This window comes from Microtus oregoni, unplaced genomic scaffold (assembly GCF_018167655.1).
Source record: "Microtus oregoni isolate MIOR12 unplaced genomic scaffold, Mior012 000117F_ref0000505, whole genome shotgun sequence".
In the NCBI taxonomy this organism is placed as follows: Eukaryota; Metazoa; Chordata; class Mammalia; order Rodentia; family Cricetidae; genus Microtus; species Microtus oregoni.
In genome coordinates this window covers 2518310-2543017 of record NW_024544746.1, presented here as the reverse complement: position 1 = coordinate 2543017, position 24708 = coordinate 2518310, and the positions used below count along the sequence as shown (strand labels likewise).

At 53.1% G+C, this 24708-nt stretch overlaps 1 protein-coding gene across 1 annotated transcript in view; it reads left to right on the top strand.

Moving 5' to 3' along the window:
- The window catches only part of LOC121444089 (regulatory-associated protein of mTOR-like), a gene marked incomplete at its 5' end in the record, with an annotated part of 46420 nt that extends 23233 nt beyond the window's left edge, over window positions 1–23187 (top strand). Inside the window, 13 exons of the mRNA XM_041645844.1 lie at window positions 130–233; window positions 715–898; window positions 1733–1843; window positions 8018–8123; window positions 11411–11525; window positions 12338–12462; window positions 14889–14993; window positions 16147–16253; window positions 18407–18534; window positions 19078–19164; window positions 20111–20227; window positions 20599–20728; window positions 21322–23187. Of these exons, the coding sequence (XP_041501778.1) occupies window positions 130–233; window positions 715–898; window positions 1733–1843; window positions 8018–8123; window positions 11411–11525; window positions 12338–12462; window positions 14889–14993; window positions 16147–16253; window positions 18407–18534; window positions 19078–19164; window positions 20111–20227; window positions 20599–20728; window positions 21322–21390 (1488 nt within the window). The remainder of the gene's footprint in view (window positions 1–129; window positions 234–714; window positions 899–1732; window positions 1844–8017; window positions 8124–11410; window positions 11526–12337; window positions 12463–14888; window positions 14994–16146; window positions 16254–18406; window positions 18535–19077; window positions 19165–20110; window positions 20228–20598; window positions 20729–21321) is intronic.
- Between the last annotated feature and the right edge of the window lie 1521 nt (window positions 23188–24708).

The following is a 24708-nucleotide window of genomic DNA, read 5'->3' as shown; positions in this document are numbered from 1 at the left end:
CAAACACTTTCTCCTTTTGGAAGCTACACCAAGCAGCCATGGCTCTCACAGGAATCTGAAGCCTCATAGCCTCAGATAGATGAAAGATCGTTCCTTCTGACCTCCTGTGTCACTCCTTTGTTCCTGTAGGCCACCATGAATGCCCGGCCCCAACGAATCCTCGACACATCCTCTCTCACCCAGTCGGCCCCAGCCAGCCCAACTAACAAGGGCATGCATATCCACCAAGTGGGGTAAGTGGCTTGCCAAGCCCCGTCCACTCTGGTGGGGTCCCAGCTGCTACATCACATCCCTTGCCTTCCTCCCTTCTCTCTTAGCACTTCTCCACCCCCTCCACCCTCCCTTCTCCCTCCTGAAACACAGGTGCGCATGGTGCCCCTTTCACTTTGTTTGCACACAGCATGACAGGAAACCTTAATGGTGTCTGGTTTCTATGGCCTTTGGAAGTTTTTCAGAGGACCTGGGTTCTCTATAGGTGGGCAACGGGGTTGGGTCTACACCAGTTTCTGCTCAGGACACACCAGCTGTGGATTGCGTTATCTTGTCCTCACTGCCTCGGCTCATTGTGTCCAGTGAAGGATGCCAGGGAGCATCCAGCAGGACCAGCTTCAGCCAGGGGCAGGCCAGGCAGTGGCACATTCCTGGGAAGAGGGCCTGGGATCTCATCTCTGCATTGTGATCCCTCAGTAGAGCATGCTGTCTGCTCTTTCACAGGGGCTCCCCACCAGCATCTAGCACCAGCAGCTGCAGCCTGACCAATGATGTGCCCAAGCAGACTGTCAGCCGTGACCTCCCCTCCAGCCGCCCTGGTACTGCAGGCCCCACAGGGGCACAGTACACCCCTCACTCCCACCAGTTTCCTCGAACACGGAAGATGTTCGACAAAGGCCCTGATCAGGTACAAAGATATGAGCTGCTTTGAGCCCCTCGTGCCCTGTGAGCTCCCAGCGTCAGAACAGGGTGCTGAGAACTTAACTTTCCTGAAATTCCTTAGCTTGGGATCATTCTGTCCCTGGAGCTTTGTGCCAGCTACTGCCTTTGAGACCCTTGGAGACTCAGTGGCACCCCGGTCCAACACCCCCCTATCTGCAGGTCTGGTCTTCCTGCAGCTCCTTCTCCTAGGTTGGCTCCTCTGGACCATTCCATGAGTCACAATGAGCATGTAGAGTTAATTTCCCTTTTCCCCTTTGTGGGCGAATAGCATCTATCTCCACTTGGTGTGGCCACTGTTCTGCGGTGTTTGTTCTGAATGGCTTTTTTGGTTTTTTTCTGTGAGCATTCTGTTACTCTGCACAAGCAGGCACACACTCTGCCTTTAACTAAGCTGGAAAGAATGGTTCAGGAGAGAGGAGTGTGCTGCTGCCCCAGCCTCCGAGAGCCACAGAGATGAGCCTCATCCTCTCAGCTGCTGCGCAGTGGGGGGATGTTCAGGGTGACACTCAGCAGCAGAGGAAGGGGCCACAGCTTAGAGCCGTCCCACACACCTGGAACCCCAGCACTCAGAATGCTGGGTAGGAAGACCACTGCTATACACTGCAGGGGAGAAGAGCATAGTGACCTTTGTCAGCTAGATGTCTTTTCGGGTGTAAGGAGAGGAGTGCCAGGCCCACTGGCATGAGATGGGAAGATTGGGTACACAGTGAGACCCTGTCTCAAACAAAGCTAAAATCGGTCTAGGAGCAATGAGACTAACGCGTTTCCTCGTGATTCTGCTCTTTTGCAAACACCCCAGACCACAGATGATGCAGACGATGCAGCCGGACACAAAAGCTTCATGTGTGCCACCATACAGACTGGGTTCTGCGACTGGAGCGCCCGGTACTTCGCCCAGCCAGTCATGAAGGTGAGTGTGAGTTCTTGGCCGCAACCCCAAGCTGAAGCTGAAGTCCTTCAACCTGAAGCTGAAGTCCTCATGCTGCCTTCTCTTTGCCCCTGTCCCTGTCCCTGGTGCTGATCCTTGTTCCTAAAAGTTCCTTTCTAGTGACACAAAACCCAATCTTAACCCCATCTCTGGCTGCCGGGGTCTGTTAGCCCACCTGTGACCTGAGCAGGTAGGCCAGGATTGGCAGGGGTGTGGGTAGGGGAGCTCAGTCACACTCATCCTTACCTTTGTTTCCGTGGCTTCTGTCACACCCTGCTAGCTGTGGAGGGTGACACCGAAGTGCTGTCATAGAACAGGTGGTGACAGTTAAGACAGAAGAGCCCACTGGTGGCGGTGGTGCATGCTTCTAATCCCAGCACTCGGGAGTCAGAGGCAGGATGATCTCTGTGGGCCAGCCTGGTCTACAGAGTGAGTTCTAGGACAACCAGGGCTACACAGAGAAACCCTGTCCTAAACAAGGCTTAAGGGACCAAAAGAAGAGCCAAAGTGGCCGGCTTTGGTTTCTTCCTGTCTTCCCAAAGAAAGCACGGGCAGAAATCTGCTTGTCTGGGACCTGCCAGTGTCACGTGTCTCCTTGTCTAACTCCCTGTGGAAGAGTGTGTTCAGAACTGTCCTTGGACCATGCCTGGTGACAACGGGGACTTACCCTGCCAAGATCCCTTCTGATCTTAATCTGCCTCAGCTGTAGTGCAAGATGTTTCAAGACTACAGATTTGTGCCCAAGCTAATGAATGGCCCCAAACCAACAGCATCTACACTGGGTCAGCCCCTGAGTCTGTCTCCATGTCAGAGCTGCAGAAATGGGCTTTTAGGTTTGTCTGTAGGCCTGAAGCAGGCTCTCTGAATTTTTTCTCCTTCCTGTATATTGACAACTGAGAACTGAGAGCCACAGCTTATTCTTACTTGTATGTCGAGCTAGATGCCCAAGTAAGTTCTCTGAAAAGCATTCAAAACAGCCATTAGAGTATAAAATGGCCGGGCTTCCTATGTCTTGAGCCACCCTTCCCTCCAAACTAATCATTGCTTTGTTAAGATGATATATAAAAATCAAATATATATGATCTCTATGAGTCCTTTAAAGGCAAAAATTGAGATACACTTAAATGTCTAACAGAGACTGGACAGTTAAAAATTCTGAAATAGGGTTGAGGGCATAGTGACAGGGCACACGCCTCTCTTTCCCGGGACTCTGGGTTCCATGGAGAAGCACTGTAAAAATAAAATAAAAATAAAACCTCCTCAGGGCTGGGCCAGGATGTGGCTCAGTGATGGACAGCTTGCCTGTTGTACTAGAAGCCACAAGTTTCATCTCAGGATCACCAAAAAATAAAATAATAATAAATAAAAAGTCTTGAAACATCTGATTAGAAATTATTGAAACTATGAAACAAGTCTTTTTCTTTTGGTTTTGGTTTTTTTGGATTTTCAAGACAAGGGTTTCTCTGTGTGACCCTGGCTGTCCTGGAACTCACTCTGTAGACCAGGCTGGCCTCAAACTCAGGAGATCCACCTGCCTTTGCCTCCCGAGTGCTGGGATTAAAGGCGTGTGCTATTGCTACTCTGCCCAGCTAAGCAAGTATTTTTTGGTTTTTGTTTTTGTTGGTTGGTTGGTTGGTTGGTTGGTTGGTTTGGTTTTGGTTTTTTTTTGAGACAAGGGTTTCGCTGTAGCTTTGGAGCCTGTCCTGGAACTAGCTCTTACAGACCATACTGGCCTCAAACTCACAGAGATCCTCCCGCCTCTACCTTCTGAATGCTGGGATTAAAGGCGTGCACCACCACTGCCTGGTGTAAGTATTTTTTTTACAATTAAATCTGAAAGTTAATTAGTAACAGCCAGGTGTGGTGGTACATGCCCATAATAATCCCAGCACTCAGGAGGTTGAGGAGGGAGGATTGTGACTTCAGAGTCAGCCTGGACCGTATTTTGAGACCCTATCGTAAAACAAAACAGACCAAAAAGTTTGTCGCATAAGAAAATGCTTATGACAGAATGTTTTAGACAAATACCAAGAGCTGGACCTCTAGAGGAACAGTAGTTCTGTAGGCCATTATGGCCCACATGCTCATGTGAAATCCTAGAAGGGAATTCTGTGGCCTCGGACACCTCGGTAGTATGGCACTGTGTAGTACCAAGTATGAAGGGTTGGGGTGTAAAGAAATGAGCTTGCTGATCTTCCTCGTGTGGGGATCAAGCTGTAGGAACGAGCACAGGTCCGTAGCTGCCCACACAGCAGGGGAGCACGCCCTTCTGATCTGCGAGAAGAAGGGTGCATGCCCTGGACGTGTGTGGTAAAGATCCCACAATGGGGCACTCAGACACTGCAGGCCATTGAGAACTTTACCAGCATTTGGTTTCCTGATATATTCCATGCTCATGGCAGATAAGGTTGGAAAATGCAGACACAGACCCCTGCTTCCCTCCACCATGCTGGCAGCGGCTGGCAGGAATGGTGACTTCTTGGGACACTAGTGAGAGGCTGTTCTTGAAGGCCTTAAAAACTGCTTCTTTTCTGTCATCCTTGTGTGCTGAAAGGAAGGGCACAGGTGATTCAGAATGCACTCCCACTAGACTTAAAACTGAGCTCAGTGTGTTCCAAAGGACCGTCATAGAGTGAGCAGCCATCCCTCGGTACAGGCGGTGGGTGAGAGTCCTCAAAGGCCGGCTGTCCTCAGCTCACCTAGACTCCAGTGCCTCCGTACTCCTCTGCAGTACAGGGGTGGGGGGCACTCCTGGGATGAGCTGGACTCAGTGGGCTTGCCAGATGAAGAGATTTGCTACACAATCACTGACATCTCTATCAGAAGCAACTAGAAATTGAGATGCAATATCAGTGGCATTCGCAAATAACACTACAAAACAGAAATACTGAGTGTAAATTTTTTGATACTGAAAATTATAATACTGTAAAAGAAATAAGAGAGGCCATGTTCACAGGTGGGAAGGCTCAGTGGTGTGCAGGTGCTGGGCCTCCCGAAATGGCCACTTAAATCAGCGCAGCCCTGATCAAAGTCCCAGGGAAACTGTTTTGGCAAAAATGATGAGCTTTAAATATGGAGAGAAGCAGTGAAACTCCAAAAACTAGAAATTCTGCAATAGAGCAAAGCTGCAGGGCTCACACTGTCCAATGTCAAGACTGTCCAGTTAGTAATCAGGATGTGTATGGACCTGGAACATGGACAGACACATAGATCAGTAGGGTAGAATAAAGAGAGACAGCCACACAGGCAGGTTCCATTGATTTTCAGCCAAGGCATGGAAACAGTTCAGTTCAGCAGAGACATTTCAAAGAAACACCTTACCAACAGAGTGGATTGTGTTCCTACATGTAAAACCCCAAACTACAAATCTTTGGGTTACACAGAGCCATTAATAAGATACAGAAACCCCACAAGTCATACAAGAAAACAAGATGATGAGTTGTACTTCATCAAATAGATACTCTGGCAGCTCTCATGGCTGTCCTCAGCTGCACAGCACATTTGAACCCAGACTGTGTACACGAACTCTGTGTCTTAGTTGGGATTTTTATTGCTGCGATGCTACACCATGACCAAAACCAACTTGGGAAGGGTTAGTTAACTTTGAAAGTGATCTTCTGAGAGAAGGAAAGAGAACCTCCACACAGAAGTGTGTGCCATGCTGTGCTGAGTGCAGTGTTCTCTGTGGTCTGTGGATCTGCCTCTCTAGAACAGGCAAAAGCACGGGGTCAGAAGACAGGGGAGCCTGCAGCCAAAAGGCAGACTTGACAAGGGGAAGGGGCATGTAAACATGTTGGTGGCACTCCAGACTGCTCTGTCCAAAGTGCTGGCAATTATACGACCAACCATTTGCCTAATCCCAAGCCACACCTAAAGAGGGTAAACTGACTTTAGAGAGGGGACACTTCCTCCCCTGGTGCTCAGGTAGTCAGAGGGCACACTGTAGGTGTGGGCTCTGATCAGTGCTGCAGAGACCATTGCCTGCTTGAATGAGCCCTGGGGAGAGGGTGAGGGATCCCGTTAAGGCTGGGAAGTGGTGATAGTAGCCAGTGGGAAACAAAAACGGGCCTCCCATCCTCGCCGCATGGGAGGTCTTAGGGCCAGTGTCAGCACCTTTCCGTGGGGTCCTCACCACTTCTGCCTTAGCCCAAGCCTTTTTTCAGTCTTAATAGTAATACTCCTTTGACACACCCTGATCCTTATTAATTCCCAAGGCACCAAAAGTAAGACTAGCCGGAAGACCCGTACTCTACACAGACCTGCGTCTGTGACATGTCTTGCCTCCTGTGCTCGAGAGAGGCTGAACCTCAGCTTTCAGCTCCCTCTCAGCTGCCTGCACCCCTACAGAAGGCTTCGGAGCTGTAATTGATCTTTCTGAGAAGCCAAGAGGTGCTGAACTGGCTTGTCAGGACACTAATAGTGTTATACTGTGAAGCAGGCCATATCCCTCTGGGACAATGGTTCTCAACCTGTGGGTCACCACCGTTTTGGGGGCCGAATGACCCTTTCAAAGGGGTCACATATCAGATATTTATGATTTATAACAATAGCAAAATTGCAGTTATGAAGTAGCAATGAAATAATTTTATGGTTGGGGTCACCACAATGAGGAACTGTATTAAAGGGTCACGGCATTAGGAAGGTTAGGAACACTGCTCTAGAAGCTGTTTGGAGAGAGGATCCCAAAAGCCAGGCTCTGGATGCTTGTTTACCAAAAGGCAATATTATTATGCCCAGAGATGAATAGAGAGAAAGCGAGGGGTAATGCCCAGGAAGGGGACAGTCTGCTGTCCAGTCTCATCCGGTCACTCCACCGATGGCTGGTTACCCGCAGTGGCACCATGCCTGTACCTTTTCACAGTGTACTGCTTCCCTCCTCTCTCTGGGCCGTCCTCTGCTTTCTGCTGCCTCTCACAAGTATAGCAGCTCTGAGAGAAGGCTCACTTCTGAGACAGCCCCTCCCTGCCCCTCACCCCCAGGAGACAGAGTCCAGGGCCAGGCTCTGTTACCAGTGACAGTGCAAGTGCCAGACTGCCTGACACCCTCCAGGCTTCCGTGTGCCTGGGTCTCCCCCGTGTGTCCCCTCCAGGCTTCCGTGTGCCTGGGTCCCCCCGTGTGTCTCCTCCAGGCCTTGCTTGTCTCTGTCCTGGAGTCTGCCCTGGGTTCACCCCATGTGCAGCACCAGTGCAGTCTCAGAGAGCCGAGCTGCACCAGGGCCTAGAGTCCACCCCTCAAGTCCCTCTTCCTCTCCAGGCACCTTTTAGACCTCTCCTGATCTGCTCCCAGAGAACCTGGGTCTCACCAAAGTGCATCTCCTGCGCACTGAGAGCTATCTGAAGCTGCTCACTATCACTCCATGTCTTCTCTAGTAAGCTCTGCATTGTCATGAAATGTCACGCGTGGTTCTCATTTCACATTTGCTGCTGGGGGGCCATTTTTAAGCCACTAACCATTCTCAGGGAGGCAGTGACATCTCCCTGTGTCCAGGTGGGTGTCCTCCTGTGGCAGATGATTTTGCTGTTGTTGTTTGTGTGCCTCTGCAACTTTTGAGAAGAAAAAGAAGGGTGCATAGCAATAAAACACTGAAAAAGAAACACGGTCCTGCCTGGGGTCTTCTTCCTGGTGCTATCTTCCTCAGGACGCAACTGTTTCCTGGCTGGCCCAGACAGGTCCTCTCTGTGTCTCATCCTGCAGGGAGGAGGGCCTTATCCTGTTCATTGATTGTCTCAGTGTTTGGGGAATATAAAACTATCGCAGCCTCCCAAGAGAATCAGTCAGTGAGGTTTATCCTCAAGTGCAGCTGTCAAAGCCAGCACCTCTGCCTCTGCATGCTGGAGGCATTTCCCTTGTTGGGAATCTCAGGACCCCACTCTACAGCATCATCTCCCCCACCCAGCCTTTAGCCCAGACTAAAGGATCCAGACCTCCAGTTCTCAGAGAGTAATGTCATTTGTTTGTTATTTTCCCTGAGATGTGGACCACTCTGTAGCCCAGGCTGTCCTGGAATTCACCAAATAAACCATACTGCTTCAAACTCATGGAGCACCACCTGCCTTAGCCCCAGTTTGGAAGTCATGGGCATACAGCACCATGCCCAGCTCAGCAGTGACTGTCTTCTAGTTGCTGAGCCTAAACTTGGGTTTTCTGTCCTTACAGATCCCTGAAGAGCATGACCTGGAGAGTCAGATCCGCAAGGAGCGTGAGTGGCGGTTCCTGAGGAACACTAGAGTCAGAAAGCAGGCCCAGCAGGTCATCCAGAAGGGTAAGTGCACAGTGCCCCAGAGGAGCAGGTCTTCTGCCAGATAGATTCAGCCCCCAAGGCACCGTGTGTGCTGCCCTTGCAGACCAGCACACTGACTGATAGAGGCAGCTGGGACAGTGTAGTAATAAGAGCAGTGGGGCTGCGTCCCCAGCACCCCACTGCCCACAAGGCTAGCTTTACCTGAAATAATTACACAGAAACTGTATTCATTTAAACACTGCTTGGCCCATTTCTATCTAGCCTCTTCTAGGCTAATTCTCACATATTAATTTGGCCCATTTCTAATCATCTATGTTTACCGGGAAGATTCTAGCCTACGTCCATCCTGGGTCAGTGCTGAATCGCATCTGCCTCAGAGAGCAGAGCTCTCGCGTCCGCCCTGGAGATGGGAGCATGTCATCTCTGTCTGAGGCGTCTTACCTCACTTCCTCTTCCTCCCAGCATTCTGTTCTGTTTACTCCACCCACCTATCTTCTAAGCTATGAGCCCAAGCAGTTTGTTTATTACTTAACCAATGAAATCAACAGATTGATATATGACACTCCCACATCAGGACAGGGGTGGCATGGGGGAAGAGGAGGCCACCTCATGGGGAAGGCTTCTCCTAAAGGACATTCCTGCCCTGGGCTCTCATAGAGGCAAGTCCCGACTAGCTAGTAACCTTCAGAGAAGTATCAGCTCTGCTCTTTGGCATTTCCAGAAGGGGGTGCAGGCCCTTTTCAGGCCCTGGGAGCCCACATCTCACTAACCACCCGGAATGTCCTTGAAGTGACCACTGGCTCCATTTCTCTAAAGCTCAACAGCTGTGCCCTCACCAGACCTTTCCCAGACTTGACAGCATGCCGTGTTTGCCCCCTTCCAGCCTCATGGAGACAGTGTTACTGATTAGCCAAGGACAGTATGGTGCTGCTGTGGAACCCAGGAGCAAGCTCCTGTCGGAAGGTTGTGCAGTGTGTCCCCCAGACCTGGAGCATGCAGGGAACAGGATCATCCCAACTGTGGCAGGAATGAGGGCCATATTACCTCACCCTAAGGCCAGGGTTCTTCATCTACTCTGTTAAGGAGTATAGAGCAAGGCTGCAGTTCCACGGCTCTGATTGCATGAGAAGGAGAGGTGGAGGCCACTTCATGTCTCCAAGTAGTTTTTCTCATAGAAGCAGCCATGGCTGAGGGTCAGTGTGGTCAGTCTGTGGCCTTCTCCCGGTTCCACAAGTCACAGTTTTGATCATACCTCCCTGTCCTCTGAAATTTAGAAAATAATGACCAGTTTTATTAAATTAGGACTGAGCCTCAGAAGACAGACTGTCCCTCCCACTGAAACAGAGGGCCATGCCAGCTTCAGCCCCAGGCCTGCCTCATTGAGTACCTCATTTCCTGCATATCGATGCTTGTGTCCCCGGATCTAAGATGCAGGCCCTTGGGTACCTGTGGCCCTGACACAGTCCCTGCTCCTGCTCTTGGCTCCTCATGGCTCCTGTAGGTGCTAGGGTCTCCTAACTCTGTGTGCAGCGGGTACACACTGTCCACGGCGCCTTCCTAGATAGCACCAGCCCTCTCAGAACCCATGTCCACTGCACTCCCTAGACAGTGTTTCCTTAGGACCCCAGGACTCCAGGCCATGGCAGCTAGGGCAGGCTGATTTCTTGATGCGAGTTTGGAAACTAGTTCAGAAACCAGGCCCACACAGTAAGATGTCTGGGGGGCCTCTTGGTCCAGCTGCAGAGTCAACATTGCCTGGCATTTCTATTCAGAACTGAGGCGTGCATTAGAATACAAAGACAGGTGGGGCTGGGAGATGGCCACACGAGCATGAGGACTGAGTGTGAGCCCAGAGCCCACATAATAGAAGGCTGGGTCCTGCGCTACGTGTCTGTACTTCCGCCACTGTCGAGGCAGACATTGCTGGCTGGCCAGCCTAGCCTAATTGGTGAGCCACTGCCTCAGAGACAGGGTCGGTAGCTGCTGAAGTGGGCCGCAGTGCGTTCTTCCGGTCACCCAGGCTGTGTCTAGATTCAGCACAAGCTTTTCCTTGTTGGACAGCTGAGTTGAGTGTGTGCTGGGAAAGGTGTCAGAAGAGAGGTAGGAAATGATGCCCGCAGACTGGCTGGCACTGACTGCAGAAGTGCGAATCAGGCCAGGAGATGGGAACTGGGAAAGACCCGTTGGCATTCTTCAAGGCCCTGATCATCATTGGCTTTTCCTAAGACCTGGTGACCTGGGCCAGCTGCCACACATTGCTGTTTGCGTGAGTATTTCATCTTCTAGTGCTCAGGACTTCACCATCCTACCAGAGGCCTCAACAAGAAAAACATAGCTAAAGAATGAGGGTACCCCAGGCTAGAGACGCGTGTACCACTGCAAACCTAGGCACCTCCTCCTCCAGCAACACTGCCTTCAGCCATATCCCCAAAGGAACCAAAGGGTAGACGCAGTGTGCAGAGCAGCCCACCTGGCTGAATGGTGTGATTCTTTCAGGGCCACCATCCTAGAGTCCCCTATATAGCAAGGGCACAGACAAGGGGAAAGAGCCTAGCTCAGAGCTACCCACGAGCTGGTGTCTGCCTCTCCATAGGCTCATGTAAGGGCCTTCTGGCTAGACCAGAAAGCTTTCCTCTGTCCACCCAAGAGCTATGACCACTGGCTAAAAAGATGTGTGGTCCCTGAAGCACCCTCCTGGATACCCAGAGGTCCATGCAGGTATCTGGGGCCAAGGCAGAAGGTGCTGTCTTGGTGCTGAAGCTCTGAAATAGTGTGTACTCTGAGGAGACTTTACTGCTCTCCGTACCATGTCCAGCAGAGTCCAGCTGCCTGGACTCCGCATCCTTAGCTGCTTTCTGTCTCTTGAAAAACAAGGAGGGTGTATATTTTTGACTAATGTGTGGGGCCTGGTAAGAAAACCTGTCCTGTGTCCTTCACCCTTGTGATTTCTTGGCTAGCTGCTTTCCAGACTGAAGACCCTGGGCCTTAGCTGGGTCATGAGTGGTGGTAACCACACACTCCTTCATCCTGAAATCCTAGCACTCTCTTCCAACTCAAGTTCTTCTACTCTGCATATTGCTATGAATAGTATAGGAAGCATTGGTCAAATGTATGTCAGTGTCTGCCTCCACCAGGCACTGTGAGACAGCACCAAGCATTTGGATGCACTGAGTTAAAGCCCCCTTTTCCTTTTCCTCAGCGTGTGCTGTCAGCCCTTCTCTCTGGTCCCTGCTTCCCCCTACTTCAGCTCTAGTAAGGCCATGTCAGTGTTGCTGGAGATGAGAACTTGGCTCCGTTATCTCTTGCAGGCATCAGCAGACTGGATGATCAGATCTTTCTGAACAGGAACCCTGGCGTCCCCGCTGTGGTCAAATTCCACCCCTTCACACCATGCATAGCTGTCGCCGACAAGGACAGCATCTGGTAGGCACAGCTTCAGTTCACCCTGCTGTCTTCCCCTCCCCATGGCACCCAATTCTAGACTCACTTGGGCTGCACAGGAGCACATGGGTGACCGAGGAACCCTGAGAGAGAATGGAATTTAAAATGTATCGCAGGTTCTGACCTGGTGTAATGAGGAAACTGCCCACTGTCGCAGGTTCATAGTTTATAAAATGTCTATAGATCTCCCTCCCCAACCCCCTTTCTTTTGTTTTTTAAGTTGTGGTAAACTGTGTGTGACAGGAAACCGGGCATTTTAACCATTTGCTGTCAGTGCACATGCATGCTGTGAAGGCCACCACCACCTCCAGAATGTTCTCCATGCCCCGTACCCAAACCACACAATGGGCACCAGTCCCTCCCCTCAGGTGCCATCAGCACCATCTTTTCCTTGCCTCTAGGGACCTCCTGAGAGTGGACTCCTGCGGTGTCTGTCCCTTGTGACTGTTTTCTTTCTCTTTTATCTCACTGCTCGCTCAGACTGTAGCATTTGTCAGCATTTCCTCCTTCTGGGGCCTGGTGATACTCTGTTGTGAGGCTCTCCCACACTCGCGGCTGTGCAGGGTGCTTAGGTGGCTCCCTTGAGTGCTGGTGTGGACGTACCTGTCGTCCTAGGTCCCTGTGTTCAGTTCCCAAGGAATGTGCGGGTTGGAATGCTGTGCCGGTCTTTGCTGGGGACCACACTGTACCTCCCACCAGTAGCACACAAGCTCCTCACGCTCACTGGCCCGTTCCTCCCACCGGGGTTTGGGTTTCCTTAGTGACTGTCTTTCTGTCATCGCCCTTCTTTCAAGCTTTTGGGACTGGGAGAAAGGAGAGAAGCTGGACTACTTCCACAATGGCAACCCTCGGTACACCAGGGTCACCGCCATGGAGTACCTGAATGGCCAGGACTGCTCCTTGCTGCTGACAGCCACAGGTGAGTCGGACTGGTGTGGCCCTAGGCCTGAGGGGCATCTTTTTTCTGTTTCTCCCTTTTTCATAAAACACTGCTCACCAAGGTTCCCATCATTCTGAAGTGTGACATTTGTGAGGGAAAGGGCTTGAATACAAGGCAAGATGTTGGTCAGGGCTCTAGGACCATCTTTCCACCAAGTGTTCCTGGCCCTTCCATGACCTGGAAATGCCACATCAGCCTCTAACCTCCTAACCTTCATGGGGGATCCACATGGGTCCCCCGGATAACACATGAAAGCCAAGGAGGACATCCTAGGCCATAATGTTCACAAGGGCCCATGCTGCTCCCAACCTTTGGCTTCATGAGCTCCCCTCCTCCCATGACCATGCAGAGGGATTACGGCTCCCAGGCCGGGTCTGTCCATCTTTGCAGGCCAGCTTCCTCTTCCAAAGGTGGCTGAGGAGGGGTGTTTCAGACACAGGAGCGGCTCTCACTCTGTTTTCTTGTTTGGTTTTCCACCTGAAGTAATCATCGTCTCATGCTCACTTTTGAACAGTAGTCTCTGGGTCACTTCCCTAGCTTGGTGGTAGGTGTACTTTTGTTGTTACTTTGTGTTGTGTTCCCTTATTTAAGACATCCTCACATGTAGCCCAGTCCAGCCTCAAGCCCACTCTATAGCCAGCGATGACCTTGAACTCTGACCCTCTTGCCTCTTTCTCCCAAATTCAGGGATTACAGCCGAGTGTACCCTGCCCCATGCATTAACACACTGCTGTGACCTGACCCAGGGCTTCCCCAGCCACAGCTGTTTTAGCCCTCTGACAACACAGGTCCTGGATCGGGGACCGTTTGGTGGTAGAGGGCTTGCCTGGCATTACAAGCCCCACATAAACTACGGAAAGAGAATCACACCAGCACCATGACCTCCTGCTGGTGAGAAGCTGCTGTCAGGTCGGAAGGTGGTGGCAAGGCTAATAGAGGGGCCCTGAGCCCACAGTCCCAGGCTTCTCCGTCCTCATCCTGGGCCTGGACTTGGTTTCTACACCACTTGAGACCACTGATAATCCCTGTATATGACTTACAAATATATGGCTTATGTTCACACTTCAAAGGGGAAACTACTCCCGGAAATTAATCTGACAGCCGTACAGTCCAGCCCTGAGTGATGCAGTGACACCAAGGGACTCAGATAGCAACTGGAGGTGGCACAGGTGGGCCTCCAGTCCAGTAGCCCAGCAAGCAGCAGGCTGCCGCATCCACATCCACTGCTAGGGAAGGCCAGGGAGTGGCTGCTGGCTTCCTGCAGAGCTGGTCACAGCTGCGGTCATGCTCATCCAGCTCGACCAGTGTGCAGAAACTCAGCGGTCACCGGGATCAGAGCCCGGAGGTGCTGTTGGGATGTGGTCACCGGAAGGGTCCTTTGTGACGAGTCCCATGGCTCTTGTGTTGAGGCACATTGGAGACCCGTGTCTGCCGAGCTGCTGGAGTCTAGGCTTTCATGATCTGGAAGACAGTTTAGTCCCTGCTCCTTAGTGGTATAGGCTGCCTTTTCCCAGGACTTTGGGAACATTGCTTACACCCAAGCGTCCCCTTCAGTGTCAACACGGTCGGCATCAGTTAGGGTGCTGAGCGTGAGTGCCTTCATCTTGTTTTCTTGTTTGTTTTGTTGTTGTGAGTGTCCATCTCCTGTTTCAGTGAAGACATACGGCCCTAAAAGTCTGTCTAGCCAGAGTCACCTCAGGACCCTCAGCACCAGTGCTGTCCAGGAGCGACCTATACACAGTGGGGCTGCAGACCCTCAGGGCACAGCTAGGCCTTCAGGAGAGTTCAGGGTCAGACTGAGATTCTCAAGGCACCAAGGGGGAGGAAGTAGAGAGAAGAGGAGGAAAACGAAGGGGAACAACATCAAAGTGCTGGAGTCCTTTGACTCAAGAGAGACGCTGTGGAAGGGCCTCCTCCTTTCTAAGCCTCTAAAAGCAAGGCAGACGGGGGTCTCACGTGTTTTGGTCTGGTGAGCCAAGCAACTGTCCTCTCTAACCTTAGGTCAGGCTGATAAGTGTGCAGAACACCAAGGGCAGTGTGGACAAGGATGAAGGCCCCAAAGATTTGTCCTCTGGAAAACTAAGTCTCACACACTGAGGGACTGGACCAGACAGGAAGAGTGAGGAAGTGATCCGGCTCTCACCCAGCTTCCATCTCTAAGAGAGAGCGGGACATGCTGCTGCTGGCTCTGGGAAGAAGTGGCCATGCAGCCAAGCCACTGACCTGTGGCCTGTGGTTTCCAGTGCTGGGGTCTACCATGGACCCATCTCCCTGTACAGCTCTCTCTCCTGGTCACCCACATCAGCACAGCAGGGCCAGGCATCCAGAACCCTGCATCTGTGTCTTAGAGATAGGGTGGACACACCTCTAGGGTACAGGCTCATACTGTTTTTCTCCTTCCCTAGACGATGGTGCCATCAGGGTCTGGAAAAATTTTGCTGATTTGGAAAAGAATCCAGAGATGGTTACTGCATGGCAGGGGCTCTCAGACATGCTGCCAACAACACGAGGTGGGTCAGCTCGTAGACACACTACTGGGGAAGGCCATCCAGATGGTCAGCTCGTAGACACGCTACTGGTAGTATCAGGTGGGCCTTTGGCTCCTCGGGAGAAGGCCATCCAGAACTGTGGAAGACATTTCTGATGCCTCCAGGATACCCATTTTGAGTTTCCAAAAGCATCCTGTGATCTCCCCTGGAAACCACAAGAATAGGTAACACTCCAGGATTCCAATGCTCTCAGTTTGCCCGAGTTGTAGGCAGCCCTGCACATGGCCACATATGGCTTAGGAAAGCACGGCTGCTGGCTCCGCACGAAGGCAACATGGCGACCTCCTTGTGTGTGCTTCTTCCTGTCTCGGGGAGAAGTCCGGCCACACTCCCACCTGCCTGGGCTGGTGAGACCTGTGGTCTCCTTGTAGAAGTCTAAGCTGACTGAGATGAGGAATGAGTGAAGCCCAGAGGGTGCTCAGGGAGTCAGGCTTCAGGAGGTGTCCTCTCCGTAGGCAGGTGCCTCCTGCAGCACTGACAACCGGGGTGACCTAGCTCCTACCCCATGGCTTCTGCTGAGTTAACATTCCATGGTAACTGCATGTGCTCTACCAGGAGCTTGAGCTTACATCTGTTGCCTTAGGTACCTTGGGTATAGAGGCTTGCTTTGTAAACACTGTGCTTGATGGAGGTCCATGCCCATGTGGAGAGAGGGACCTTTGGAGAATTCCTAAGAGCTGAGTCAAGTTGCCCACTGGCCATCCTCCTGCCTCAGTCCCTCAGTAGCCAGGATGACGGGCACATGTCACTGCACTTAGCTGAGAGCTCATTTCCCTGTGTCTGTCTGCTTTTCATCTCCATTTTGGTAGTCAGGACATTCTCCTCGGTGTCTTACTCAGTGCTAGCATACAGGCGGCCTTGGCCTGTATAGAATCCCTGCTTTTCCTAAGAACTAGGACCTTGATGTCTGACTTGGCCTGGAGGCCACTGAAAGGTGATATGCTAAAGCTGTATTTGGTGGACAGAGATTCTGAGTCTTGTGACACAGTTCCTGGGGTGAAGTGTGTAAGGTCCTAGGAGAGCACGGTGCTCATCTGAATGTTATTGCACCAGCCTTGCCTTACGTGAGTGAGAGGGATGCCCAGGATGGCCCATCCTGTCCCTGTTTCTCCAGGAGCTGGCATGGTGGTAGACTGGGAGCAAGAGACTGGTCTGCTCATGAGCTCAGGAGACGTACGCATCGTCCGAATCTGGGACACTGATCGTGAGACGAAAGTGCAGGTAACACTCCAGCCCTGCTTCATAGCCCAGTTCCCATGATACCACAGAGTAGACCTTGTCCCTGCTTCATAGCACCAGACGCCTGAGCTCCCACAGTAGATCTCATCCCTGTCATAGCCCAGAAGCCCGAACTAACACTCCAGCCCTGCTTCATAGCCCAGACACCCGAGCTAACACTCCAGCCCTGCTTCATAGCCCAGACGCCCGAGCTAACACTCCAGCCCTGCTTCATAGCACCAGACGCCCGAGCTAACACTCCAGCCCTGCTTCATAGCCCAGACGCCCGAGCTAACACTCCAGCCCTGCTTCATAGCACCAGACGCCCGAGCTCCCAGAGTAGACCTCGTCCCTGTCATAGCATAGATGCCCGAGCTCCCACAGAGTAGACCTCGTCCCTGTCATAGCACAGTTCCCATGATCCCAGAGTAGACCACGTCCCTGTCATAGTATAGACACCCGTGATCCCACAGAGTAGACCTCGTCCCTGTCATAGCACAGTTCCCATGATCCCACAGAGTAGACCTCGTCCCTGTCATAGCACAGACACCCGTGATCCCACAGAGTAGACCTCATCCCTGTCATAGTATAGGCGCCCGTGATCCCACAGAGTAGACCTCGTCCCTGTCATAGCACAGACACCCGTGATCCCACAGAGTAGACCTCGTCCCTGTCATAGTATAGATGCCCGTGATCCCACAGAGTAGACCTCGTCCCTGTCAAAGAGAACCAAGACAAGCGCACTCGGTGACTGCTGCCCAGCTGTTTGTCTGCAGGGAGACAGACAGGAGATGGCATCTTGCTGGCAGGCGACAAGCTAATCTCCTCTGGCTGCACAGTGATTACGGCTTTTGACCCTTTGACCCTGCATTACAGTGTAATTAAGCCTGTGCTGATCCAAATATTGTTTCTCTGTGCAGATTAGGGAATATCAGAAATCAGTCGGGTGAAATATCTTAAATGAGAACAGCTAATTGTTTGACCGTCTGCTTCCTTACCCTGTGGTGCTGGGCACAGAAGGCAGGGCTTCGTGTGTGCCAAATATCTCCCCGGGCTGCCGCTGGGTTAGAACTCAGCCCCTCACTTAAACCATCTTTCATTTTCAAGATTGTTTGTTTGTTTTTGAGACATAATATTACTATGTAGACCAATCTGGCTCCAAATTTTCCATTTTAATAGAGTGCATTGGTTTTGCCTCTGATACCAGGACTTCTTTGCCAGAGTCCAGTTGTACCTATGTCCTTTGGATCCAAGGCAAAATCACAGCTACTGAAAGGACATCACGTAGGTAGCCAAGGGATAGCTGTATCCCGGTGTCAGAGCCTGTCCTCAGTGTTCTCCAGCCTGCCCTGCCAAGGTGGGGCCTGGACAGCTGTGGGCATCTCTGCAGAGCAAAGGGCAGAGGCCGGCAGGAATGATAAGAATAGGCATGATTTGAGGCCTGTCCTTCCATGGTCTCCTCAAGCCCCACAATGCCACCAAACAGTTGAAGTAAAACACTGTCTTCCAGGGTCTCTGCTCATATGGGGAGATAGTGCCTGATTGTTCCTACTTCTGGGGGGCTGTGTGGGACCCTTGGGGTCCCTGCAGGTACAGTGCCTCTTTGGGTGTCATTACATCGCTGCAAAGGAGGGAACGTGGCTCTTTCACAGCTCCCCACCCCCACTCCCATGAGTTCCTCTTGGGCTCCCCCGTCTTTCCCTCTGAGGCCCATTCCCAGCTCCCGTTCCTTCTTGCTCCCATTCATCACCCCCCTGCCCTTCTGCAGTATTTACAACACCAAGGGGAGCAGAGAAGCAGTTCCTCAGCTCTTCCCTGACTAATTAGGGGTTTGAAGAGAGCGCTAACGAGACTCCCTCCCTGCCAAAATGTGCTTGTCTTTCTTTTCAGGAAAGGGGGATGTTGCTGGAAAGTTTAATTGGCACTGAGAGCAAGGCATCCCCACAGTTCTCTTCCCGACTGTGCCCAGGCCCGGGCTCACAGGCTCTGCTCTGGCCTATAGGCACTCAAGCTGATGGGGCATGCCTGCTGCCCTGCAGCCCTGCTCCTCTGGCCTCTGCTAGCCTTGTAGGGAGAGACCTGTTCTTAGCCTGAGGGAAGTGGGTGTGGCCAGCTGGAGGCCCCTCCTCCCTCCTCACCGCTCTTTTTGGGCTTAGGACATTCCCACGGGTGCCGACAGCTGTGTGACAAGTCTGTCCTGTGACTCCCACCGCTCGCTCATTGTGGCTGGCCTGGGCGATGGCTCCATCCGGGTCTACGACAGGAGGATGGCACTCAGTGAATGGTAACCGCCACACCTCCCCTCTCCTCAGTGCTGCTCAAGCTCCTTCCAGATGGCAGAGGCCACCCCACTGCCAGCGAAGGGTCAGCAGTTCACAGTGGCGCTCTAACCACAGAGATGCTTCATGGGCCAGCCTTCACCCTCCTCTGCCGGGCTTGTGGGTCCATTCTTCATCCTTGCCCGGCACCCAGTCATCTCGCAGCCCTGTGTCCTGCCTCCCAGAGAGACCTCCACACAAGCTGACCCCACAGAGACAGAGGAACAGTGTGGCCTTCTCACTAAGCTGCCGTCTAAGGCAGGGCTAGTAGGCCTTCCTCAGCCCAAAATGGCACCCAGACTTGAAGGCAGACTGGGGAATTGGAGGCTGGACGGATGAGGGGAGTGACCTAGTACAGCCTAGCTAGTGGCTCCAACCTGAGTTTCCTTCTGGGCTCTGCCCAGGGACAGGGCCAGGTCCAGTTTACACCCACTTCTCCTAGCCCTCCCTGAGCAGTGTGGGAAGAGAGACTGGGCTGGGCCAGTCCTGACTGCACCTTCCTCCTCTAGCCGAGTCATGACTTACCGGGAGCACACAGCCTGGGTGGTCAAGGCCTACCTGCAGAAGCACCCTGAGGGCCACATCGTGAGTGTGAGGTAAGGAGCAACAATGCAGAAGACATTTGCTGGGAAAACATTATTTTCCCTCCGTTTAAATATGTCCTTGATATTCAAACAGCTAGGGGCTGTGGCATTTCAGGGCAGTAATTGACTCTGCTCTGCAAGTGGCCAGAAAGGTCAGTGTACAGAGCAAGAGGGTGCGTGTGTGTGTGTGTGTGCATGCGTGTGTATGTGTGTGCACGTGTGCGTGCGTGTGCACACACACGCACCAGGAAGTCTGAGCTGAGCTGAATAAGATGAGCAGGCAGGTGTGTCCCTCCTGTATGCACAAGGGTAGCGGGTCAACACGCACCTGGCAACACGTCCCCAGCAGGCTGGCTGCCCCAGCAGACTGCCTTGTCGCCAGCCAGCCTCTGCACATAAATCCAGCCTGCCACTCAGTAAATACCTTGCTGAGAGCCGCGCATCTTTATCTGCCTGTTAAAGAGACAGCAAAGCGTGATTTACTATTGCGAAGCCACATCCTTCAGAGTGATGCTCTTCCCCCGTCTATAGCATAAGCCTGGGTGGGGCAGCCTGGCCTCCCTATGGGCCTGGGCATCCACCAGGCTCCCTCTGCCCTCATGGGCTCCACTTCATCAACTCCAGCCTCTGTGGCACTCAGCTCCTGCCCTTGCTCGTAGCCTTTTCTCTGACCCTGCTGTGTCCTGCTTTGAGTGAGCACAGCAGCTATCTTTGGTGTCAGTCCTGGCTTTTCCAGCTTAGGAGGGGGTAGCTTGATAGGAGCCCTGACTGCCATAGCCAGTAGGATAGCAGGATGGGGGCTGTGAGCACCACCTGGGAGGCCCTTGGTAGGGGCCCTGGGAGTCTACATGGCTTTGGCCTTACCAGCACGACACTTCACATGGCAAGCGCCACCGTCCCCGGGGCCCCAGGAGTGTACCTAGTCCCACAGCGAGCCTGACTGTGGCCTCCTTCGCAGCGTCAATGGAGATGTGCGCTTCTTTGACCCTCGGATGCCCGAGTCCGTGAATGTGATGCAGATCGTGAAGGGACTGACAGCCCTCGACATCCATCCCCAAGCAAACCTGATCGCCTGGTAGGTACCCTGCCTCCATGCAGCCCCTGCGTCTGAGCAGAGTACCCTGTCAGCGCGCACAACGCTTGAGCTCTGTCCTCACGGTGCCTTTGGAGGAGGACGACTTAGAGGTGTAACTGTGCTACCGTGAAATAAAAGCAGGGACTCTCCAGGTACCTTCTCTAGCTGTGAGAGCAAACACCCGCCCTCAAGGCTTCTCTGGGGACAGACCTCCCTTACTGAGAGTAACAGAGGAGTAGCCTCTTCCTACCTCAGGGTGACATACAGGTGGACCTCCTGGCCTGTGTCCCATTGCTGCAGCCCCCTTGGCCTGTCTTCCTCCCAACCACAGGAAGACAGAGGCTAATGTTCTGGCATCTCTCCCTCCACAGTGGCTCCATGAACCAGTTCACAGCCATCTACAACGGAAACGGGGAGCTAATCAACAACATCAAGTACTACGATGGGTTCATGGGTCAGCGAGTCGGGGCCATCAGCTGCTTGGCTTTCCACCCACACTGGGTACCTGCTGCCTTCACTCACGGGTTCTGGGGAGGTGGGAGAGGAGTCCAGTGGTGGAAACCCTTCCCAGCTCAGGAATATAAAGAGCTGAGATAAGCCTGGGTTCTCCAGAAAACCATGCCCTGACCCCTAGGAACCAAACTCAGTTCTTAATGCGCAGGTAAGAATAGACAGCGCAGAGGGAGACGCAGCTGGTGTCCCTGGGCCCCTTTCCATAGCTGGAGTCACTCATGTGGACTGTTAGGTTGGTTAGGATTTTGCAGAGTGCATTTCACTCTGCTGAAGTGCACAGCATCAGATTCCAGAACTGTCCCAGTGGGGCGATCCTGAAAAGAAGCTGCAGGGAATTGTGGGTAGTATGCAAATTGCCTGTAATTGAATTTGGATGATACATCATCCTGCTAGAATCCGGCAGTTAATGGCCTTCATTCCTGTGCCTGTGTGGAGTTCAGAGGGGTTATGGTAGTTTGTGCCTCCCGGCTAGAGCTGGACACAGCATACAAGCAGCCTGCTCCCTTCCCCTCACCCCACACTGTAGCTCCCATCGTAGCTGAGACCTGGCTCATGCCTTCGCTCGTTTGCTCTCTCCGCAGCCTCACCTGGCAGTAGGAAGCAACGACTACTACATCTCTGTGTATTCGGTGGAGAAGCGCGTCAGATAGCGGCACCCGGGACTCCCGCCAGGCTGCAGCCACCCTCTGCTGTACATAGTGAACCAAACCGCACTGCTTGGGTTGCAGTGCCCACCCACCTACCCGCCCTGCAAACCCTGGCCGACTGAGGAGGGGGCTCGCACTTCTTCCTGTCTGTCCTCACTGTAATGTACAAGTCCAGAGCAGGGGAGGGTTTGACGCTGCTTCCTGTCAAGAACCAGCACCCAGGCCCCAAGGACCTCAGGATGTGTCTCAGTGCATCGTGGTCCTTCTGTCCTGCTTCCTTCTGAGGTTTTACAAAGGATACATTGGTTTTTCCATGCGGTCAAAGCATTAGTCGCAGGACAGGTGGAGCCCTGTAGAAAAGCTGCATTGGGGCTCCTGAGAGCCATGCCCAGCCCCACTGTCCTCTCAGCAGTGTGGACAGGAACCCCTCAGAGTAGGCTGGGCAATGCTGGGAAATGGAAGAAAGTGACTGAGGGAGGAGAGGGGAGGCCTCTCCTGCTACCCAGTGTGGAAGTCTGAACCTAGCCCTCCTAGGGCACTGAGGCAGCCCAACACACCCACCTCATCACGGGGTACATTATGCTGGTGTGAGAAAGGGGCCCCCTTCCTGCACAGCTAGTCTCCGAGGTCACAGGCAAGGGCTGTTGTGACTCTGCACAGACGAGGCAGATGTGTAGAATTAGCTGTTGCCTGCACCTGACGTGCTTCTCTCCCGTAGGGCAGTAGCCGTGGCCACAGCCACACAGGGCACACACGCATGCAGCCACACAACCTCCCCATCCATGCCCAAGCACATGTGGGTGCCCTGGTCTTCCTATCTGTGCGCACTTAGGGTGCACACACGTGCAGGCTCACAGTCTCCCCTCCTGCACAGGTGTGGGCACTGTGGCCCCCTGCAGGTGTCGTCATGCTGACCTCACGCTCGTCACACACGGTTCAGAGGCTGCACTGGACCCCAGAGGCGTGTGAGCAGCAGCAGCCCTGTTGATGGTGTAATCTGTGATGTGGAAGAGCTTCTCAGCAGTGTCTTTGTGCACACACAAGTGAGGGCCGTGGACATTGCAGCCCTGCGTGGAGCACAGCACTGCTGAGGAGCTGCACACAAATGGGCACTGCACAGTAATGATGTTTTAAAAAGCATTTTCCGTTTTCCCTGGGAATCAGGATCTTTCAGAGGAGGACAAAGTGGCGTAATCAGTTCTGCCAATAGGAGTCCAATGTCCAGGCTGGAACAGTCAGGGCAGAGGCTGGGTCCCTGCGCTGTGCTCTGTTTTAGTCGAGAGCATCGTCCATGTGAAAGGATCTCTGCAGGCAGTGCTGGGCTGAACACAGGGCCAGGTGGGGCCGGACAACAGGACAGAAGGGGCTCCGGAGGAAGACAGCAGCCTGGAGTTGGGAAGGCCTTAGAACCACCCGACACAACCAGTAGCCCACCTGCCCAGTTCTGCAGAGCGCTCCAGTGGGGGACACGCCGGGACCTTCCAGCAGCTGAACTCCAAATGTGGTCCAGCTCAGTCCCTGTCTAACTGGGGGTTCTGTCTTGACAGCACGGGGCCTCCCTTCCCTGGTGGAGCTGCAGAGCTTGCATCTTGCCCAGGGGCTGGGCCTTCACTGGTCTGATGGGAAAACTCAATCATGAAGCTAACCAAGGCTGGAGAGAGCACTGGCCTAGAGTTCATTGTCTCTGCTCATTTCTCCAAAAGGAGAGCTGAGAGGACTGACCAGACATGGAGCTGCAGGGAGGCTCAAAGCAGTGACAAGCAGCAAAGTGTTAATAAAGAATAAAGCCGTGAGAAGAGACTGTGCCCCTGAGAGCCGAGAGTGGGAGGGGCTGGGCCCCAAAGAGTGTGCAGTCATAGCTTTGCATTCCCTGGTCCCCTGGGGTGGGGTGGGAGTCTTGCCCATGACAGGGCCACTGCACTAGCCCTCCTGAGCCTGGGTAAAACGGAAGAGGTGGTGGTTGCCATGGATACCTTGCGGCATCGTGACTGGGGTTTCTCTGCTAGCTCAGGCTTGTCATTAATAAGGTTGCCTGCATTTACACAGACCAGCTTCACATGTTCGTTCGTGCCCATTTTTCTGTTAACATTGCTGCCTCTCTGGGCAAGACCACGTAGTGCAGAGGGCGGGTAGGTGAGCGGTGTACAGCCAGTCCTGGGGAAGAGAGGCCGCCGGCTGTGTGGTCCTGTGAGGGGCCAGCAGCAAACTAGCTATGGGTCCAAAGGCCCAGCGCTCCTCCAGGCCAGACACCCCAGCCCTCAAGCAAGTGTGAGGGCATAATCTGCCCACTGCACACTCCTGTGTCCCCATCCTCCAAAGATGGCTCATGGAGGCCAGAGGAATTGGCCTTCTGGATCATACTGATTTGATTACTGGTCTGGTCAGAACCCACGTGTTTACAGAAAGCAGACTGGCACCTCAGATGTGGAGGGCAACGAGGATGACCTCAGAAGGCCATGGAGGAGGAGGACCGGGCCCAAAGGACTGCCATGTCTCTCCCAACCCATATGTTGAGACTCTGATCCCTCCCTCACAGCACTTCACAGGCCATCAGTGACAGCTGTCCCTGTGGGAAGAGAACAGGACCCAGACCCATCGGGAAGGCAATGTGCAGGCACAGGGAGACATCCTGTCTCAGGAGGAGAAGTCTGGACACACCCAGGCTTGAGACTTTGCCCTCCTAAGACTGCTTACCCAGTGTCAGGCGTTGTCAGTATTGACGGCCATAGTGGCCTGGTATGCTAATGTTGCTAGCACTTCCAATCAGCATCCTGCCCTTGGCGCTCGCTCCGGCCTTCCATCCACCCATGTCCCTTAGAAGTCGGGCAGTAATTGCAGGTGGTATGGTACCCGGGAAGTGTCTGTGGATTTTGTGTGGAAGAGCCTTTAACATGATGCAGCCAACAGCATCCTGTGGTCCTGGCGCCAGCCAGAGCTGGGTCTGTGCTTCCTTGGCTAGGAGAAAGAACCTCTGTCCACAGCTGGCCTGCCATGGCCTCCCTGTCCAGTGACCCTCAGACACCACTGCTCTGCGACCACCCGAACCCAGGACTCTGTGCCCCGACCTGCCCTGCTCCCTCCTTTAAAAAGGAGCCTTACTCATCATCCCAATGCTGCCTGGGCCTAAGAACAGACCCCACACTGGGAAGATGATGGTTCAGTCCATGAGTGCCCTGCACACCGTGACATGGGCCACAAGAGTGGTGAGCTGGGCAAGAGCCGTGAGAACATGTCACCTGTGTCCTGGCATGAATCGAAGGGCCCTTCACACTCTACCCACCCTCTTCTGAAGTTGTCCATGTTACCATGAGATAGGCCCTC